The sequence below is a fragment of the Oryctolagus cuniculus genome, chromosome 17 (assembly GCF_964237555.1).
Source record: "Oryctolagus cuniculus chromosome 17, mOryCun1.1, whole genome shotgun sequence".
Taxonomy (NCBI): Eukaryota; Metazoa; Chordata; class Mammalia; order Lagomorpha; family Leporidae; genus Oryctolagus; species Oryctolagus cuniculus.
In genome coordinates this window covers 5,368,946-5,389,146 of record NC_091448.1, presented here as the reverse complement: position 1 = coordinate 5,389,146, position 20,201 = coordinate 5,368,946, and the positions used below count along the sequence as shown (strand labels likewise).

Sequence of the window (20,201 nt, the reverse complement as noted above, 5' to 3'; positions counted from 1 at the left end):
CAGGAGCCAGGAGCTTCTTCCGTGTCTCCCACGCATGTGCAAGGGCCCAAGGATTTGGGCCACCTTCCACTGCTTTGCCAGGCCATCAGCAGAGAGCTGGATCGGTAGATGAGCAGCCAGGACACCCGTATGGAATGCTGGCACCGCAGGCCGAGGCTTAGCCTACCATGCTATGGCACTGACCCCAGAAAGCTTAACGTCTTAATGGTTGACTTACGGTGGAGACGATCTAATTATAGTATCTTAGAGGTGGGGCCCCTAGAAGGTCTGTGGGTCACTGATGGTGGCTCTCCTGAGAGGTTTGGATTGAATTCAAGTTCTGGCTAACTGTGCCTTCCCTGCTCCTGCCCCATAATGTGATTGTGCCTCTGTACGTCATTAACCAGCATCCACCAGATGGTGGACCGTGAGGCCACCAGATCCTGTAACCTCAAACTGAGCTAATGTAAACAATTTCTTAACAAAGAAGCTCCTCGCAGGCATTTTAGTTAAAGTAACAAAAAGCAGATGACAACTACTACTTATCTTCATAGAGTAACAAAATTAAGGCCAACTGTCAAGTTGTGACACAAACCAGGGCATTTCTTTCCCAGGAGCCCCACCCACACCAGCAGAGGCGGGGAGGCTGCCGACCTTAGAAGAGTTACAGAAACCGTAACAGGCCGATAAAGCCCATGCTGGTATTTATAGGACTAACCTGTTTCAGTAATACTGGAAAGATCTCATAAACACAGCAGTTGAGTCTCCATTTTGCAAATGCTTTATAAACATAAGGGAAGAAACACTTAGACCACACAATCTATTAATCTCTTATTCTTCCCAAAGATAATTGTAAGATAGGAAATGGAAGCCCCAAAGATAAGCCAAAGAAGCACTGCTGGCCCATAGCGCAGGAAGACCCAAAAGCCGGGTCTTGACAGCGCTGCCTGGACACTTAACACAGCATGTTGATCTGGAACGTTCAGCCCAGACTCCAGGAAGCTTTCTCTTTTCGTGAGGCTCTGGAATCACTCCCGGGGGCTGATTCCCCTAGCCCCTGCTAACTGCACTCTTCAAGCACCCACCATGGAAAAGGACTTCACAGGTGGGAAAAAATTTTAAATGTTGCCACCCAGGCCGGTGCTGCGGCTCAATAGGCTAATCCTCCGCCTGCGGTGCTGGCACCCCCGGTTCTAGTCCCGGTTGCTCCTCTTCCAGTCCAGCTCTCTGCTGTGGCCCGGGAGTGCAGTGGAGGATGGCCCAAGTGCTTGGGCCCTGCACCCGCATGGGAGACCAGAAGACGCACCTGGCTCCTGGCTTTGGATCAGCGCGGTGTGCCAGCTGCAGTGCACCCGCTACAGCGGCCATTGGGGGTTAACCAATGGAAAAAGGAAGACCTTTCTCTCTGTCTCTCTCTCTCTCTCACTGTCCACTCTGCCTGTCAAAAAAAAAAAAAAAAAAAAAAGTTGCCACCCAGAACCAAGAGTAGGTGGCAGGAGAGTACCTGGTTTTTCTTTAGGGAGAAACCTGAGCTCTATGGGCCTCAGTTAATCTGTTATACCTTTAAGTGACTCATCAAATCATTGGGCTGGCTTTACAGTAACAAAGGAAAAAGCAACTAAACGGCCAGAACACTGAAGAGATCTCAAAAAGAAGACACCAGACACAATGTTTCAAAATGTGGGTACCATTTACTTAAGCAACAATCCCAGATTGTGAAGTACAACACACATTGTAAGGATGAGACGTCCGTTTCATGGTCAAGCACCAGCATCATGCACACAGCATCGAGCTATTTAGCAAGAACAATGCCCCCGTGGGATCCACTCCTGGGTGGATGAAGACCTGCTTGTGCGCTCCCTTCACCACTTTCCCTTCTGGTCAGTTTGATTGTACAACCGAAGCCTTCTGCTGCCAGCGGCAGCAGGCTTGGCCATTAGCCAGCCAGTCCAGCTAGTATCTGGCTTCCTTCTGAAGGTTTAAAAAAAAAAAAAAAAAAAAGGTAGTTTCTTTGCTTTGCTTTGCAGGCAGCAAGGCATGAGGTGCGGGCCTGTCTTGTTCCACATGGCACAGTGAGATGTTCCTGGCCAAGGGCCCTGGCGGGGTGGAGATGCCAAGAAGGCTCCGCGGCAAGGCAGCCTTGCGAGAGGGGCATGACAGGAACGGCGGGTGCCAAGGCTTGTCAACCCCAGTAAAGTGTGTCCAAAATCTTGGTACAAAAGACCCTCTACCACATTAGGAACCAAAGTATTTGCTCTTAAAAACACAGCACTAAGCGTCACAAAGCTTTCCCTCCAATCTACTACTAGAAAACACTCATGCCACAGCCCAGAGACCCCGAGGAGTCAGGACAGAGAGAGGGAGGGACGGAGGGAGAGGGAGAGAGAGAAAAAACAGAGACCTTTCCTCAAGGAAAAAAAAGAAGAAAAAAAAGACAGCAGTACATAAAGTGCTTCTTTTTTAATGAAACAAATCCAAAAGATGTACAGTCAGGCTCAAGTTGTGCAGTTCACAAGCATGGAGAAAACAAACAAAACGACAGAGTTGAGACAGGTGGAGTTAACCCAAGACGAGGCTGGACTTGCCACCAGGAGGGTTTCTCCTGGACGGGGCCGGGGCCGGGGCCACGGGGCTGGGCACAGGCGCAGCAGGCACAGGCTTCTCTTCACTCTGCCCCAGGCTGGCTTGCAAGTCTGTGTCCACATTTTCTAGAAAAACAAGAACGGAAATAACACTAATAACTCTTTCTGGCTAAGATTATGAGTCAGTTTTTTGTTTTGAGGATAGTTTGAAACAGACCTAAAAGTATAAAGAAACAGCCACCATCAACGCTGCCACTACTACTCGGAGATAACTGCTGTTTGGGTTTTGTCCCCCTTGTTCTATGTACACTCTTCCCAAAGTTACACAAATGAATGAAGACAAATATTTTAATCAGAACTCACAGGGAAGTGCTAGTCTGTGACTCCGTCCCTACCCAGGACCTGCCTTTCCTGTCCTCAGAAGCTCTGCTAAGAATGGTGTGTGGCTTTCTGGTCTCTTTCTGCTGTACGTCTATGTGTAGTCACAGACAACATTCAGTACCGTACTGGGTGCACTTAACATAAATGGAATCAACTTTGTCACTCAGGGGCCAGTGTTGTGGTACTGTGGGTTAAGCCACCGCTTGCGTCCCCAGCATCCCATACAGGCACAAGTTTGAGTCTCAGCTGCTCCACTTCGATCGAGCTCCCTGCTAATGCACCTGGGAAAGCAGTGGAGGATGGCCCAAATCCTTGGGCCCCTGCACCCACATGGGAGACCTGAAAGAAGCTCCTGGCTCCTGGCTTTGGATCAGCGCAGCTCCAGCCGTTGCGGCCAATTGGGGAGTGAACCAGTGGATAGTAGACCTCCCTTTCTCACTCTCTGCCTTTCCTTCTCTCTCTCTGTGTAACTCTGACTTTTAAATAAATAAATATTTTTTAAAAAAAGTTCAATTTATTGCAGATACAAAACAAACAAAATTCCACATTCAAAAAAATACAAGGTGAAGAAAATACAGACCATGACTTCAGCCTGAGACAACTTATCTGTGAGATTGTTTCATTTCTGCTGGTGGGATGAGGCCTCACACTATGTAAGACCCAACTGAATTTGAATTCTTCATTGTCTGGGTCAAACACTTTAACAACTATTCTCAAAGATACAATTACCTTGCAGCTCTACCACTGTATATTATTTTTATAACAGGATCTTCAAATGAATCAAGCTCATTCCCACCAATCTTCTATTGGTCTTTACATTACTATGTTAAAGATTTACTTATTTGGAAGGCAGAATTGCTGAGAGGGAGAGAGATCTCCCACCCACTGGTTCAGTCCCCAAATGGCCTTGGCTGCTTTCCCAGCACATCAGCAGGAAGCTGGATCTGAAGTGGAGCAGCTGGGACTTGAACTGATGCTCATATGGGATCACGGATCACAGGTAGCGGCCTAACCCACCATGCCGCAAAGCTGGCACCTTATTTTTCACAAATAGACAACAATATACCAAAAAAGGAAAGAAGGGGAAAAACAAAACACTCCATGAGACTAAACAAGCAGTGGCAGGCCATAATTTCTATGTTGCTCAGGTCAGAAATGCTCAGGCCAAAAGAGGCAGTCTGGTTTGTAACCAGCAAGCAATGAGGCAAGTCCTGGAACTGACGGAGCATTTGCAAACTTCCAGACTACCTAAACATGTATCTTAAGCCTCACATATCTTTCCTCTATACACATCAATAGGATAGCTGAGTAACACCTGATTATGAACAGAAAAAAAAAAAAAAAAAAACAATTCATTGTAAGGATCAAAGAATCAGAATCAGAAGAAATGCAGTCTGACTTGCCTGAAGGCCGGGATGCACCTCTGCCCAAACTGTGGGCCTTCTAGAACCCTTCTTAAAGGGTCCCCTAAGTATTCCCTGTAGCCATTCCTGTGTTTGGTTACCCAAAGGGGCAAGGCCATTTCCCTTACATCCAAACAGAATCTATCTTAGGTTTTACTGACCAGAGTATCCTGCCTTGAAATAAGCTTCATAATGAATTGAGGGTGACTTTCACCTGGCAGACACGTCTTGCGGCAGTGTGCCCCTCTGTGATTTTATGACAAGTAAACAAAGTTGTAGCAGTCATAAACAGAATAAGCAGGTGCAAAAACTGATGACTATTTAAAAAAGCAAGGAAGGACTTGTCATCGTTTACCATTCAATGTGCCATTTACCTGAAGAAATGATAACAAACTGAGCTGGTAGGAGGAAGAAATTAATGAATCAGTAGGCCTAATGACACCTGTCTAGAATGTCATTGGGGCTCTGCCACATGTCTCCAGCTACTCCAAATTTCTAATAACCATTGGCCAAAATTACTGAATAAAAATTACCTGATTCTTGCTGACTGTGGCAGTAGTCAGATATGAAAAGCAGCAGAATGGAAAAGCATAGGAAATTTTACTTCCAGAACAGTCTTGGCAAATGGCACAGACTGAACCCAACAGTAATAACAGATCTTCAGTCCCAAGTGACTGATCCTGGAATCAACCCAGATGCCCGTCAGCTGAAGAATGGATAAAGAAATTATGGGATATGCACACCATGGAATACTACACAGCAGTAAAAAAAAAAAAAAAAAAGAAAAAGAAAAAAGACTGGATCTGTCTAAGGAAGCCCCCAGGCAATGCTCACAAAGGCTCAGCAGCTGCTTCTTGGCTCAGAGGGCCAAGAGGAAATTGGTTCTTGAGCATTTCTGTCTGCTGGTGAACACAGCACCACCAAATGTACCAGCGGGAAAAGGCTGTAGGGACACAACTTCTTCCTTGTGGCCCAGCAGCTTAGCCATTTCTGCTCCTCGTCTCTCGCAAACTGTATTACACTCATCAGCAAAGCCCTGGCACTGGGTAAGGACTGGCCAATAAATGCTTCAAAGATCTAAAATAATTGAGTCAATGATTACCGCTTATCTCCACCTTTAATTGGCAATGTAGCTAACTGAAAATTTACATCTGCCCCCTAAATCATCATTTAGAAAATCACTGCCTGGTAACCAGTGTCTTGCTGAGTAAGCTCCTCGGTGTAAAATCAAATGAACTTCGTAAATTGAATGCTGTAAGCGGAGCTTGAAATGCCAGAGCCGCTTATTTAAAAGTTCTCATTAAGGGTAGCAGATACCGACTTGATTAATGTATGTATATTCTTCAAGGGGTCTCCAGCACTCATCTCATGGCTGGCAGATTAAAAAGGTGGCTACAGTTGCTTGCTTTATAGTTTCATTTGTTTCTTCCTCTCACCCAAGTGTATTGCACTGGGGATTGGCCAGGTTTCACTCCCCAGTCTCTTTCCCCAAGACAGAATCTGAATCACAGTTCAGACCAGTTCTAACTCCATTTATAGAACCAAACACCAAGTCTTCAAACTACTCACCATGAATATCCCCTTCTCCCTGGAAAAGAAGAAAATTCAAGCAGTTACTTCCCATTTTAATTTTGCAATACACAAATAAAACAGTCACAGTTCAAAGCAGCTAACATCTATTCAAAACCAAATGAGAGGGGCCAGTGCTGTGGCATAGCAGGTAAAGCTGCTGCCTGCAGTGCTGGCATCTCATATAGGCACTGGTTCAAGTCCCAGCAGCTCCGCTTCCAATCCAGCTCTCTGCTACGGCCTGGGAAAGCAGTAGAGAATGGCCCAAGTCCTTGGGCCCCTGCACCTGCATGGGAGCCCGGAAGAAGCTCCTGGCTCCTGGCTTCAGATCGGCACAGGTCTGGCTGTTGCAGCCATCTGGGGAGTGAACCAGCAGATGGATGAAAGACCTCTATGTCTCTCTGTAACTCTGCTGTCGAATAAATAAATCTTAAAAAAAAAAAAAAAAAAGTGAAATTTCATTTTGGTGCAGTCAAGCACAGGGTTAGGCTGGAACAATGCTAGACAAGAATCTGCACAATAAATGGACTATAACACCTAACACACATTTCCTGATGACCTCACACAATGAGCATTTCAGTTTCTTTTGTCAGAAGAGGAAACGAGGGTGAACCAATGGAAAAAAGGAAGACCTTTCTCTCTGTCTCTCTCTCTCACTGTCCACTCTGCCTGTCCAAAAAAAAAAAAAAAAAAAAAAAAAGGAAGAGGACACTGGCAGATGCATCTGTTTCCTTTTTTTCTATCCTTATCCCCTGTTGAAGGGTGTCTGTCAATTCCAAAACCCGTTTGGTATCTCTCTTAGACACCTGATGCCTTGGTGAGCTCCAAGGCCCCCTGCCAGGCAGAACTTTCCAGACACCCTGGGCTTGGAGCAGACACAATGGACAGTAACGCCAGTGTGAATCTCCTGGAATTGAACCCAAAACCACATCTGCAAACAGCTACAATGGTCCTTGAACTGAGAAATGCTACTTTATGTGGGAAACACAGGAAGCTTCAAATTCAGTGCTGAAGGAGCTCAAACTAATCCTGATGGTCAGAGACGTCTGAACAGAGTGCTTTTCACTCCCTTTCCTGGCTGTACTCTTTTTATCAACCTTTCACCACCCATATGGCCCAGTCCCTTCCTGATTGCCACCATGGAAAGTTCCAGGGGAGAACTGAAACCTTTGGTCAGAAAGGGGGAAGTTTAATTTCTAAACCTCATTGCGCTGGTCACACTGACCTTCAGATCGAAGGAGTCCCCCGAGCTGGCTTCCGAGGAGCTCCTTCTCTGCAGCCCTGATGGCTCCGGATCTTCCCTGCCGCCACCAGACTTGGCACCTGAAACTCAAAACACTGCCTCATCAGGGATACAACACAAAATCCTAAAGCCACGCCCCTTTCTTTAAAATTTGATTTTTCAAAATTGATTTATTTACTTGAAAGGCAGAGGGACAGAGAGATCTTTGATCTGCTGGTTCACTCCCCAAAATGCTCACAACAGCCAGGACAGGGCCAGGTTAAAGTCAGGAGCCTGGAACTCTGCCTGGGTCTCTCACATGGGTGCAGGGACCCCAGCACGCAGGCCATCTTCTACTGCCTCCCAGGCCATAGCAGGGAGCTGGACTGTGAGTAGAGACGCCACACACTTGCCCCCAGAGTGTCCTATTTCCTCCCTCTCACATTAGCCTGGAATCATTTATTTTCTTACCGCTAAGCTACATTTCACTTGTCACTGCAAACCCAGCTGTGGCTGGTTCAGTGGGCACAGTGACCACAGATAAAAGCAATACCTGCAGGGGCTGGCACTGTGGCGCAGCGAGTAAAGCCACCACATGCAGTGCCAGCATCCTATATGGAAGCCGGTTCCATCCTCTATGGAAGCTGCTCCACTTCTGATCCAGCTCTCTGCTGTGGCCTGGAAGAGCAGTAGAAGACGGCCCAAGTCCTTGGCCCCTGCACCAGTGTGGGAGACCTGCAAGAAGCTCCTGGCTCCTGGCTTTGGACTGGCACAGCTCCAGCCATTGCGGCCAATTGGGAGTGAACCAGAGGATGGAAGACCTCTCTCTCTCCCCACATCTCCTCTCGCTGTGTAACTCTGACTTTCAAATAAATAAATAAATCTTTCAAAAAAAAAAAAAATAGTACCTGCAGACTTGGCCCAGGAAGGGGGGTTTTCTTCAGGTGTCCCAAAGATGCTGGAGGCCATTTTGTTCTTCCTCACAGGTTGTTCTGTTGGTTCATCAAAGCCTAATGAAAAGTTGGAACCACCACCTGGAGGCCGTAAAACCCTAGAAATAATGGCAGAACATCAATTTCAGATCATTATCAAGACCTTTCTTAGTATAAATGTTTTTACAAACCTTTCATCTCCTCTCCCACACCTACTCATCCCCTACCCCAAACAAAAGAGAGCTGATTCCCAAAGGAATTGATTCCATCATGGTGTAAACCAAACGTGGGATGTTCAGACAGCAAGTACTTCTTCACATCATCTGCGGTAAGGTCACCCATCACCCCAGGCAGGTGGAGTAGCCTTGGAACCCATCACAGACAGCGAGGTGGGTGTCCCCTTCGCAGAAAGGGCAGAGACTCCAAGTCTTCACCCTACAGGACTTAGCTGAATATATTCGCAAAGAGACTTAGAAACACATCTTGTTCTTTATTCATTTAGAAAGCATTTCTGACTACATAAAAAATAAAAGGATATACACATTAAAACTAACTCCACTGGTGCTGGTGCTGTGGCGTAGCGAGTAAAGCCGCAGCCTGCAGTGCCAGCATCCCATATGGACACCGGTTCGAGTCTCAGCTGCTCCACTTCCCATCCAGCTCTGTGCTGTGGCCTGGAAAAGCAGTAGCAGATGGCTCAAGTCCTTGGCCCCTGTACCAGCATGGGAGACCTGCAAGAAGCTCCTGGCTCCTGGCTTCGGATTGGCGCAGCTGCAGCCATTGCGGCCAACTGGGGAGTGAACCAGAGGATGGAAGACCTCTCTCTCTCTGCCTCTCCTTCTCTGTGTAACTCTGACTTTCAAATAAATCTTAAAAAAAAAAAAAAAAACAAAAAAAAAAAAAACAAAAAAAAACAAAACCTTAAGAAAAAAACTGACTCAACCAATTTAGAGGCACAAGAACTGGTAACAGAATTGTCTACTACTTCCACATCAGCAACATGCATCTCACTGTTCTTGCTTAGACACGAGTGACTACTGGCCAAGTGTGGGATTCCACGTGTGTCTGATACTCGTGTCCCTCTGGTTACCACCCACAGCTTCTGATAAACGTGGAGACACAGAGCCTTCACACTTCTGAACCTTCACGCTGTGCGCTGCCCAGTTTGTCTCCTCCCTGGAAAAATGCAGGTTAACTCGTCTTGCCACCTCTTCAAGCAGAAAATCGTGATGGGTGTACGAGAAAACTTCACAGCTCTTTGTAAATTTCCCTATTGGTGACAGCAGTGGATCTGTTTTACTTCTCCTTAAATGAAGTTGAATAAGAAACATTTTTCTATGAAAATGTCATTTCTTCCAAGTTTCCAAATAAATGTTATTTGTAAGTTTTCATTAAATCTGAAAGCTTTAAAATTAAACACTTAAGGTATAAACTCTCTTCTAAGTATCCCTTTAGAGGCATTCTCTAGTTTTGATATGCACCATATTTACTATTGTTTCATTCTTTCCTTTTAAATGCTTTCTAACTTTTACTGTGATTTTTATTTCACTTGAGAAGCAAAGCCAGAGACAGCACTCCCATCTGCTGGTTCACTTCCCAGATGTGCCCGACAGTCTGATGTGGGCCAGGTAGAGGATTCAGGAACTCCATCCAGGTCTCCCATGTGGGTGACAGAGGCCAAGCACTGTGCCCTCATCCGCTGCCTCTCAGGGTGTGCTAACAGGAATCTGGACTGGAGAAGGCAGGACTTGATCCCAAGCAGCAGTTTAACCCTTGTCCCTATTGTTTCAGTCTAATTTTTTCTCATTTCCATTATCTTCTTTTATCCATAGGTTATTTAAAATAAAGTGTACTTTTATTTTGCCAAACATGGAAGTCTTACTAATTTACTGATTGCTAGCTCTGAATTATAACAAGGGGGTGGGTATTTGGCCCATGGTTTAAACACCACTTTGAGATACCTGCATTCTCTAAGTGTAGGCCTAAGTTTCAGCTTCCCTTCTGATTCCAGCTCCCTGCTAGTGCAACCCTGGGAAGCAGCAGGTGATGGCTGGCACAGTTGGATCCCTGCCAGACACATGAGACCCAGCTCCAGGCTTCTGTCTGGTCCAGCCTCAACTGTTGCAGGCATTTGGGGAGTGGACCAGTGGATGAGAGATCTCTCTGCTTTTCAAATTAAATAAAATATTTTTAAAACCACTGGAGAAAAACATATATGAAATATGGTTCTAGTCTTAAAGAGCTTTCTAAGCACAAGATGAAACCATGAAAAACAGATTAAACTTGTCAAAAGTACATGTAAGTGGTAGATATTTAGCACAGCGGTTAAGGTATCACTGGGGATACCCACATCCCATATCACGTGCTTGGGTTCAAATCCTAGCTCCACCTCTGGTTTCAGTTTCCTGCTAAGGCATACCTAGATAGATAAGAGATGATGGCTCAAGTACTTGGGTTCCTGCTACCCATGTGGAAAACCCAAATTCAGTTCTGGAATCCCAGCTTTGGCCTGTCCCAACCCTGGCTGTTGTGGGCATTTGAGGAGTGAGCCAGTGGATGGAATATCTCTAACTCTCCAAGTAAACCCTTCAAAAATGATAATAATGAAGAAGTGGAGCAGCCAGGATTCAAGCCCACACAGATGGGGGATGCTGGTGTGGCAGGCAGCAGTTTAGCCCACTGTACACAAGCCAGCCCCTATACAAACTTTCTGAAGGACATCTTGATAACATTTATCAAATGCCCAAACTTGCATCTTATCTGAACTAGCATTTCTTCTTTCAGAAATTTACAGATAACCAGACCTATGTACAAGGATACTCCTATAGAGTAATCTGTAAAAAAGCTGGTAATTTCGTACCTGCCTAATAGTAGGGGTCAGTTGTCAGTGTTCATAAATATCAAGGTTGGCACGGTGGGGTGAGATTCCCCTTTATGAGTGGATGTGACGTTACCCAAAGCATAGGGAATGAAAAACGCTAGAAAACAAGCATGTGTGAGCCGAACTGCATGTTCTGTAAAGCTGTGCACACAGAGATGCACAGAGCAGTGGGACTGGGTCAACTGCGGACCCTCTCCAGACCTGGGTTTCTCCTCTCGGATCAGGATAACGTTGTTACAAGGATGTCATGTACACTGCGCTGGAAGCCCGCAGTCAGGACCATAACCAGACAGAAGTGTCACCACAGTGCTACCTGGGGCTCCTTCTCACAAGTGCGCTTTCAGGTGAATGTTCATGTCTTTTTCGTTTTATTTTATTTATTTGAAATGTAGAGTTAGAGAGAAGTGGGAGAGAGAGATTTTCTATCCACTGGCTCACCCCTAAAATGGCCACAGTGGACACGGCTGAGCCAGACCAAAGCCAAGAGCTTCTCTTCCAGGTCTCCCACGTGGGTGCAGGGGCCCAAGCACTTGGGCCATCTTCTGCTGCTTTCCCAGGTGCATTAGCAGGGCGCTGGATGGGAAGTGGAGCAGCCGGGACTCACACGGGTGCCCATATGGGATGCTGTGTCACAGGTGATGACTTTACCCACTATACCACAATACCTTAATATCATTTTAAAACTGATTTTTCTGTGTTGCTATTAACCTAAGATTATTTTAAATGCTTCTGGGTTCCAGAATTCCCTAACAAGGTTTCTTTTGACAATACACCTTTTCCCTGTCTGTTCCAAGGAATGTGGTCCTTTGGTCACCTGTGTCTGTGTCCCTCCTGGATTTCTAGGCAGAAAGCACAGCTACTCAGCTCCCTTGAGGGCCCTGGCCTCTGCACCTTTACACCAGCCCTCCTGTGCTCAGTGGTGAGCCCTGCCCTGTCCCATGTCCTTTGCTGGCTGGGCTCCATGGCTCAGCAGATGCAAAACTGGTGGAGCAGGTGCCAAAGGCACCAGACGGGCTTTGCCGAGCAGCAGTTTGGGCTCCCCTCCAACATACCCTGACATTTCCTACCACCTTCCCCACCAGTGCAGTCAGGTGACTCTTCACCATTTCTCACCACCTGTCAGTCTCTATTGGCCTATTTCCTCCAGTCTGGAACTTTCTCCACCCTTCCCTAGGTGTGAACCAAAGTACAGCCCCACCCTAAGCCTCCAGCTACTCCAGGAAGCAGTTAGAGCCCTCCATGACTGCCAAGGGTAACTCACAGGACAGCAGAGAACACAGGGAGCCTGGCACCCCTGTCCTCAGGAGGCACCAGCTCTTCCTGTAAGGGGCCAGACAGGAAATATTTCTGGTTGTGAATCAGGTCTTTTTTTTTTTTTTGACAGGCAGTTAGAGAGTGAGAGAAAGAGAGAGAAAGGACTTCCTTCCATTGGTTCACCCCCCAAATGGCTGCTACAGCTGGCGCTGCACCAATCCAAAACCAGGAGCCAGATGCTTCTTCCTGGTCTCCCATGCGGGTACAGGGCCCAAGCACTTGGGCCATCCTCCACTGCACTCCTGGGCCACAGCAGAGCTGGACTGGAAGAGGAGCGACCAGGACAGAACTGGCGACACAGGCGGAGGATTAACCCAGTGAGCCGCGGCGCCAGCCCTGGGTCTTCATGAACCATTCACTGTCAGATTGCACCCAGGCAGCCACAGACAACATGAAAACAAGTGTAGGGTGAGTGAGGAACAGCGGTTAGCACACTGCCGGGAGGCATGCAGCCCATTTCCATGTACCAGGACATAGTGCCTCCTGCAAATACACATCCCAGGCTGGCAGCACTGATGGCTCAAGTACTTGGGTCTCTGCCACCCACTTGGGCTCCTGGCTTCAGCCTGGCCCAGTCCTCGATATTGTGGGTGGTTGGGGAATGAGCCAACACATAGAAGATATCTTGGGGCAAGCACTGTGGCACAGCAGGTAAAGCTGCCACTGGTGACACTGGCATCCCATATGGGTATCGGTTGGAGTTCTGGCTGTTCCATTCCAATCCATCTCCCTGCTAATAGCTCAGGAAAAGCAGCAGAAATGACCCATGTTTTAGGGCCCTGCCACCTGTATGGGAAACCCAAGCAAAGCTCCTGGCTTCAGCCTGGCCCAGCCCTGGTCAGTTGTGGCCATTTGGGGAGTGAACTGTGTACCTCCGACTTCCAAATAAATAAATACTTCCTTTTAAAAAAACATAAGTTTCTGTTTCTGTGTCTCTGTCAGCCTTAAAAGTAAAACGGGGCTGGTGCTATGCCGGCGGTGGCATAGCAGGTAAAAGCCACCGCCTGCAATGCCGGCATCCCATATGGATGCTGGTTCGAGACCCAGCTGCTCCACTTCCAATCCAGCTCTCTGCTATGGCCTTAGGAAAGCAGCAGAAGATGGCCCAAGTGCTTTGGGCCCCTGCACTCATGTGGAAGACCCAGAAGATGCTCCAGGCTCCTAGCTTTGGATTGGCTCAGCTCCTGCCATTGCAGCCATTTGGGGAGTGAACCAGCGGATGGAAGACCTCTCTCTCTCTCTCTCTCTCTCTCTCTCTCTCTCCCCCTCCCTCCCTCCCTCCCTGTCTCCATCTGCCTCTCTGTAGCTCTGCCTTTTAAATAAATAAATAAATCTTTTTTAAAAAAAGGTAAAATAAAAATAAAATTTTGGCCGGCGCCGTGGCTCACTAGGCTAATCCTCCGCCTAGCGGCGCCAGCACACCGGGTTCTAGTCCCGGTCGGGGCGCCGGATTCTGTCCCGGTTGCCCCTCTTCCAGGCCAGCTCTCTGCTGTGGCCAGGGAGTGCAGTGGAGGATGGCCCAAGTGCTTGGGCCCTGCACCCCATGGGAGACCAGGAAAAGCACCTGGCTCCTGGCTCCTGCCATCGGATCAGCGCGGTGCGCCGGCCGCAGCGCGCCGGCCGCGGCGGCCATTGGAGAGTGAACCAACGGCAAAGGAAGACCTTTCTCTCTGTCTCTCTCTCTCACTGTCCACTCTGCCTGTCAAAAAAAAAAAATTTTTTTTAAATAAAATTTTTAAAAGATAAATTGAGGGGCCAGCACTGTGGTGTAGAAGGTTCAGCCACTGCTTGTGTTGCTGGCACGCAGAGTGCCAGTTCGAGTCCAGGTGCTCTGCTTCCTATCTAGCTTCCTGCTGATGCAATTGAGAAGTCAACAGAAAACGGCCTGGATACTCGGGCCCCTGCCACCCTGTGGGAGACCCAGATGGAGCTCCTGGCTCAGGACCCAGCCTGGTCCTGAGGGATTCGGGCAGTGAGCCAGCAGATGGGAGACCTCCTTCTCTCTCTCTCTGCTTTTCAGATAAATAAATCTGAAAGAAAAAAAAATTCATAGTTCCTGGATCCTACAAAAACAGGTGCTGCTGAGTGGCTGCAGGTAGTCCGTAGGTTGCTGAGTTCTGCTCTGTGTAGCTGAACAGCCTCATGTTAGAAGAGCAAAATCCATAATTATTGATAAAGACGGAAACATAGCCCCAAACCTCAGTTCCTAGCAGGCACACAACATGAGCTCCAAGTGCTCCGATGTGGGGGAACCACACAGTGCCATGTTTCTCATTTTTTAAGATTGATCGATTTGAAAGGTGGAGCTACAGAGAGAGAGACAGAGACAGAGAGATCTTCCACCCACTGGTTCACTCCCCCAAATGGCTGCAATATATAGGGCTGGGCTAAGCTAAAGCCAGGAGCCAGAACTCCGTCCGGGTCTCCCACATATGTGGCAGGCAGGGGCCCAAGCACTTTCGCCATGTTCTGCTGCTTTCCCAGGAACATTAGCAGGGGGCTGGATTAGAAGGGGAGCAGCCAGGACCTGAACCAGCACCAAAATGAGATGCTGGCATCACAAGTGGCAGCTTACCTCTCTGTACCACAATCCTAGCCCCACCCCGCCCTCTTTTTTTTAAGATGTATTTATTTATTTGAAAGGCAGAGCTACAGAGGCAGAAGCAGAGAGAGAGAGGGAGAGAGAGAGTCTTCCATCTGCTGACTCACTCCCCAAGTGGCCACAATGGCTGCAGCTGCGCCTATCTGAAGCCAGGAGCCAGGAGCCAGGAGCCACTTCTGGATCTCCCATGCGGATGCAGGGGCCCAAGGACTTGAGCCATCTTCCACTGCTTTCCCAGGACATAGCAGAGACCTGGATCAGAAGTGGAGAAGCTGGGACTCAAACCGGCACCCACATGGGATGCTGGCACTGCAGGTAGCAGCTTTACCCACTATGCCACAGCGCCAGCTCTGCCCCACCACTTTTTTAAAATCACAAACTTGTACAGTTGCTACTATGACTAAGGTTTTCTTGTCTTCTAACCTTGATCTATCTTCTATTTCCTTTTTTAAATTAAAAAAAAAAAAAAATGTAAGCCAGTGCTGCGGCTCAATAGGCTAATCCTCCACCTATGCACCGGCACACTGGGTTCTAGTCCCGGTTGGGGCGCCGGATTCTGTCCCGGTTGCCCCTCTTCCAGGCCAGCTCTCTGCTGTGGCCCGGGAGTGCAGTGGAGGATGGCCCAAGTGCTTGGGTCCTGCACCCCATGGGAGACGAGGAGAAGCACCTGGCTCCTGCCATCGGCTCAGCGCGGTGCACTGGCCGCAGCACGTCGGCCGCGGGGGTCATTGGAGGGTGAACCAACGGCAAAGGAAGTCCTCTCTGTCTCTCTCACTGTCCACTCTGCCTGTCAAAAAAAAAAAAAAAGTATTTATTTATTTAAGAGTGCTTTCTTCCGAGCCGGCGCCGTGGCTCAATAGGCTAATCCTCCACCTTGCGGCGCCGGCACACCGGGTTCTAGTCCCGGTTGGGGCGCCGGATTCTGTCCCGGTTGCCCCTCTTCCAGGCCAGCTCTCTGCTATGGCCAGGGAGTGCAGTGGAGGATGGCCCAGGTGCTTGGGCCCTGCACCCCATGGGAGACCAGGAAAAGCACCTGGCTCCTGGCTCCTGCCAGGATCAGCGCGGTGCGCCGGCTGCAGCGGCGGCCATTGGAGGGTGAACCAGCGGCAAAGGAAGACCTTTCTCTCTCTGTCTCTCTCTCTCACTGTCCACTCTGCCTGTAAAAAAAAAAAAAAAAAAAAAAAAAAAAAAAAAAAAAAAAAAAAAAAAAGAGTGCTTTCTTCCACTGATTCACTCCCAGATGCCCACAGCAAGCCTGGAATTCTGGCACTGCTGCATGCTAGGGTCTGCACTAGCAAGAAACTGGAGTCAGAAGCCAGAGTCAGGAATCAAGCCAGGTGCTCTGACATGGAATGCAGGCCCTTTAACTGTGGGCTGTCTTGTCTTACATTCCTTATGTACATTTCCTCTAGCTTCCTCCACCCCGCCTTTTTTTTAGGTTTTAATTACTGGGGTTGGCATTGTGGCGTAGGGGATAAAGCCACTGCCTACAATGCGAGCATCTCACATTGGTGCCAGTTCAACACCCAGCTGCTCCACTTCTGATGCAACTCCCTGCTAATGTTCCTGGGAAGACAGCAGAAGATGGCCCAAGTGTCTGGGCTCCTGTACCCACGTGGGAGAACTAGAAGAAGCTCCTGGCTTCAGCCTGGCCCAGCCCTGGCCGTTGAGGCCATTTGGGGAGTGAACCAGTGGATGAAGGATCTCTCACTCCCCCTCATATACATATATGTATATATATGTAAAACTGTGTAACTCTTTCAAATAAATAAATCTTAAAGAGATTGATTCATTTATTTGAAAGGCAGAGCCACAGAGATATTCTCCACCCAACACAAACAGGCGTTCACATGCGATGCTAGCACTGCAGACCGCGTGGTTCAACGCACACACCATGCGCACCATAGCGTCAGCCCTGAGCTTCCTCCCCCGAATGTAATATTAGTGTCTGCCCACGGCAAAAAGCTATGTCCAATTCATCCTGAATAATTTTCATTGTTCATCTTCACTACTGTTTTTTTAAGGTCTCAGATATTGTTATATGAAATAAGATAAATGTTCTAGTATGTATTTAACAAAGATGATAATTTTAGGTTTAATTAAACCGTTTAAATCACAAAAGTTTGTTATCAATTCTTAATATGCTTTCTCTCACGTTGGAGTTTGAAGCAATTAGGTTTTAAAATTCTCCCCTAAATCAACAAAGAAGACACTGAAACACCACAATCAAAATCAACTTGCTTCATTGTCATCCCCTAGAGTAGAACGATTTTTTCTTTATTAATCCAGATTAGAATCTCATGAATTATTTTGGCCAGATAAAAATATTTAGAACCCTAGTGGGCTGAGAAATATTTTAGCCTTGGGGGGGGGGGGGAATCAGAGGGAGGAGATAGTAGGACCCAGACACCAGCTTAAAAGCAAGCAAAGGTCTGCCACATTCAACTTTTTAAAGGTCTGTGTTCTTGCAATAGCAGGTGACAGCTACTCCGATGACGTCAGCGTTGGAGAGACCATTTGTAATAGTGAGAGATCCCCAAACAAAGGACTTGGATCACAAGACAGTAAGTATTTCAATTTTAATTCTGAAGATCCTATTCATCTTTCTAAACCACACACATGATAACTAAATCAGAATTACAATTTAAGACTCAACAAAAACGCATCCATGTACTTTAGATAGCGATTTTTAGAAAATTACTCCTTTTCTTTCTTCTGTCCTTAAATCCTAGAGTTCACAATATGATCGCTGCAAATCATTCCCTACCAGACAAAATTTAAAGCAAGTTTCTGGAGCCAGGACAATGTTCCTGGAGAAAAGGAGTTTAGGAGAATTAGGTGAGGTCACAGGAAGAAAGGTAGCCAGTAAGTGCCAGCGCCACAGCAGTGTGCCACCAGATGACCACGGGCGAGTCCAAACATTCAGTTTGCAGAACCAGACATCACTTCTGTGTCACATTTCAAGTACACAGAAGAGAAACTCGCCTGAGAGGTCATCTGACCTGGCAAAGCACGAACCTGAGCTCAACCCCAAAGGACAAAACCGACTCCACATCTTCCTTCTGACATCTGGAGTCCGACCGGCAAGAAGTTGACCTCCTCACCCAAAATGAAAACCAAGGCTTGATCTGTTCCCGTGCCCTCTGAAAAAAATGCCGTCCTCGGCAGGATGGCCACACGGGAGTGGCCAGTGTTCCCTGGGTCTCCACCACACAAGTTCTCCCACCCTGCCAGGAACCACTCATCGAGTGTTTTTCTTTCCCTCCAATCTTCTCATTCTTTTCCACACGGTAAAGCTCAGAGATGAGCTGATAAGGATTATCGTTTGCAGGGCCTCCTCCTAGACCCCTGTGCTGGGCCAGCTTTTTGTCCCCAAGTTCTCTAACCCCTGGGAGACACTGCTATCTCACGCCTGTCTTTGCAGCCCTACAAAATGGCTCCCTTTGTGCCACTTGGCCAGGACCCCAAGGCTGGCCGGCCAGGACTGCAGGTTGGATCAGTTTAGAACAGACGCCCAGACAAAGTGGACTCTACCCTTCCTCTGAGCCGCGAGGGTCATCCCAGGAACGCCCGTAACACCTGGAACAACAGTGTGCCATAGCCGAGACAATGTGGACACCTCCACACGACCCAGACCCTGGCACCAAGTTAAGCAAGGGCTTGGCAAACGGCCCCAGACCCGACACCGTGCCCAGTGTCCCCCCTGCAAGACGCAGTGGCTGAGTGGCAAGAAGGGGCCCTCTTCCCAGGTGGAGAGAACCGGAGGAGACAATGGACGTGTCGGGCCCCGCCCAGGAGCGGGAAGCCTCCTCCCGCGGGGGAGCCGGGGCCAGGGATGAACGCATTTGGCAAACGTCAAAGCGACAAGTGAAAAGGATGGGGTGCCGAGACCGAGGGCGGAAGGTCTGGAGGCAGAGAGCCCACTGGGGCTGGCCCGCTCCCCCTCCCGCCCGGGGGTGGGCGCAGGGAGGGGAAGAGAGGGGTCTTTTCTTTGTTAGGAGAGGGGCGGCACTTCAGAGGGGACTGACGGCTGCGTCCAGAGCGGGAGTAAAGGGTTGCGGAACCCGGCCCCGCCCGAGCACCAGTGCACCTGCCAGGCGGCCCGACCGGGGACCCAGGAGCGGGGCGCGGCGAGGGTCGAAGCCCGCAGGACCCGACCGATACGATCGCGGGATCGAAGCCCCGCGCCCCGCGCCGGAGCGAGAAGCACATGCCGGCCAGAGGCAGGAGCGCGTGGTCCGGGGGAGGGACAATGGGGCCCCAGCCCGGCGCCCGGGGAGCCGGGACCACCACCCAGGCGCCGGACCGGCCGGCTGCAGAGCGGGGGACCACGACCCTCCCCGCTCTGCCCCGTTAACGAGACCCGTTAACGCGTGCTGCGAGGGGCGGCGGGCCCCGGCCTCCCCGGCCCCACGCTCCGTGGGAAGAATGAATGGAGATCCACGGGCATCTGGGCGGGGCCGGCTCGCCGAGAGGCACAAAGGCGGCGCCCGCGGCCGAACCCCGCTGCCCGCCCGGGCGAGCGCGGCGCCCCGAGCACGCGGCCGCCAACGCCCGGCGCCCGGCCTGTGCGGCCGCCGGCCACCGCGCCCCTGGCCCCCAGCCCCGCGCGGCTCGCCGCCCCGTCGCCTCACCGGGAGCTGTTCCTGCTGTTGGGGTCGACCCCCTTGAAGGTGGTGGTGGTGGTCATGGCGCCGAAGAGCGAGGTAGGCTGGCGCGGGTGCAGAACGCTGAAAGGGTCGGACCCGAGGGGCGCAGGCACGCTCCAGACCCCACGGCCGGCTACCGCTGCGAGAGCCTCCGCCGCCGCCGGGCTGCTCGGCCACCGCTTTTATAGGGCCCCGAGGCCCCGCCCCTGCCCTCTCGGCATTGGCTGATTCAAACGGATCTCTTCATTCCTATTGGTTTTCTCGAGTGCCAAGTACCCTACGGCGCAACGACGGGCTGCAGGGACCACGGTTTAGCCTAAGCCCGCCCCCTTCCTGGACGGGGAAGGTCTGCTCTCCCTTCCCCCATCCCAAAGTCCCGGAGACGATTGGATAGACGACGAAGCTGCCCGAGCTCGGGACAAGTTGTGCTGGCTGTCACTGGAAAAGTTACCTGGACGAGGAAAAGGCTTGCTCTGGGGCGTTAGAACCGGCAGCCCGAGGGCAGATTTGTCGTTCACTACTCGCCTGCCTCTGTCGGCGGGGTATTACGGGCATTCCCCTGGAGGCACGCCCATGCCACAGCAGGCAGACATGTGTTTATTGAATACCTACTGTGTGTTCCTTTTGGAAACCTAACAGTCCCAAAGCGGTAGCAGCATGAGTCAGCAGCAGAAAGCACGCCAGGAT

The 20,201-nt window shown here is 49.5% G+C and overlaps 1 protein-coding gene and 1 long non-coding RNA gene across 4 annotated transcripts in view; one reads left to right on the top strand and one right to left on the bottom strand.

The window, feature by feature from the left end:
- The window catches only part of LOC127488578 (uncharacterized), a 46,570-nt gene that overhangs the window by 1,031 nt on the left and 25,338 nt on the right, over positions 1–20,201 (top strand). Inside the window, exons 2-3 of one of the 2 annotated variants that reach the window (XR_011383365.1) lie at positions 11,174–11,293; positions 17,340–17,429. This is a non-coding gene — a long non-coding RNA (uncharacterized lncRNA). Of the gene's footprint in view, positions 1–9,167; positions 11,294–17,339; positions 17,430–20,201 lie in introns of both variants that reach the window. The other variant, XR_011383366.1, reaches the window with a different exon arrangement.
- On the bottom strand, positions 1,651–19,695 carry JPT1 (Jupiter microtubule associated homolog 1). Of its 2 annotated transcripts, XM_002722951.5 has the most exons (5): positions 19,500–19,692; positions 8,045–8,187; positions 7,140–7,237; positions 5,915–5,933; positions 1,651–2,687 (listed from the first exon to the last, which is right to left on the bottom strand). In XM_002722951.5, exons 1-5 carry the CDS (start codon positions 19,553–19,555, stop codon positions 2,539–2,541), a joined length of 465 nt encoding a protein of 154 aa, XP_002722997.2. In that variant the 5' UTR covers positions 19,556–19,692; the 3' UTR covers positions 1,651–2,538. The 2 variants fall into 2 exon arrangements, with proteins under 2 accessions (XP_002722997.2, XP_069916444.1); XM_070060343.1 differs by lacking the exon at positions 5,915–5,933 and having other exon boundaries at positions 7,134–7,237; positions 19,500–19,695.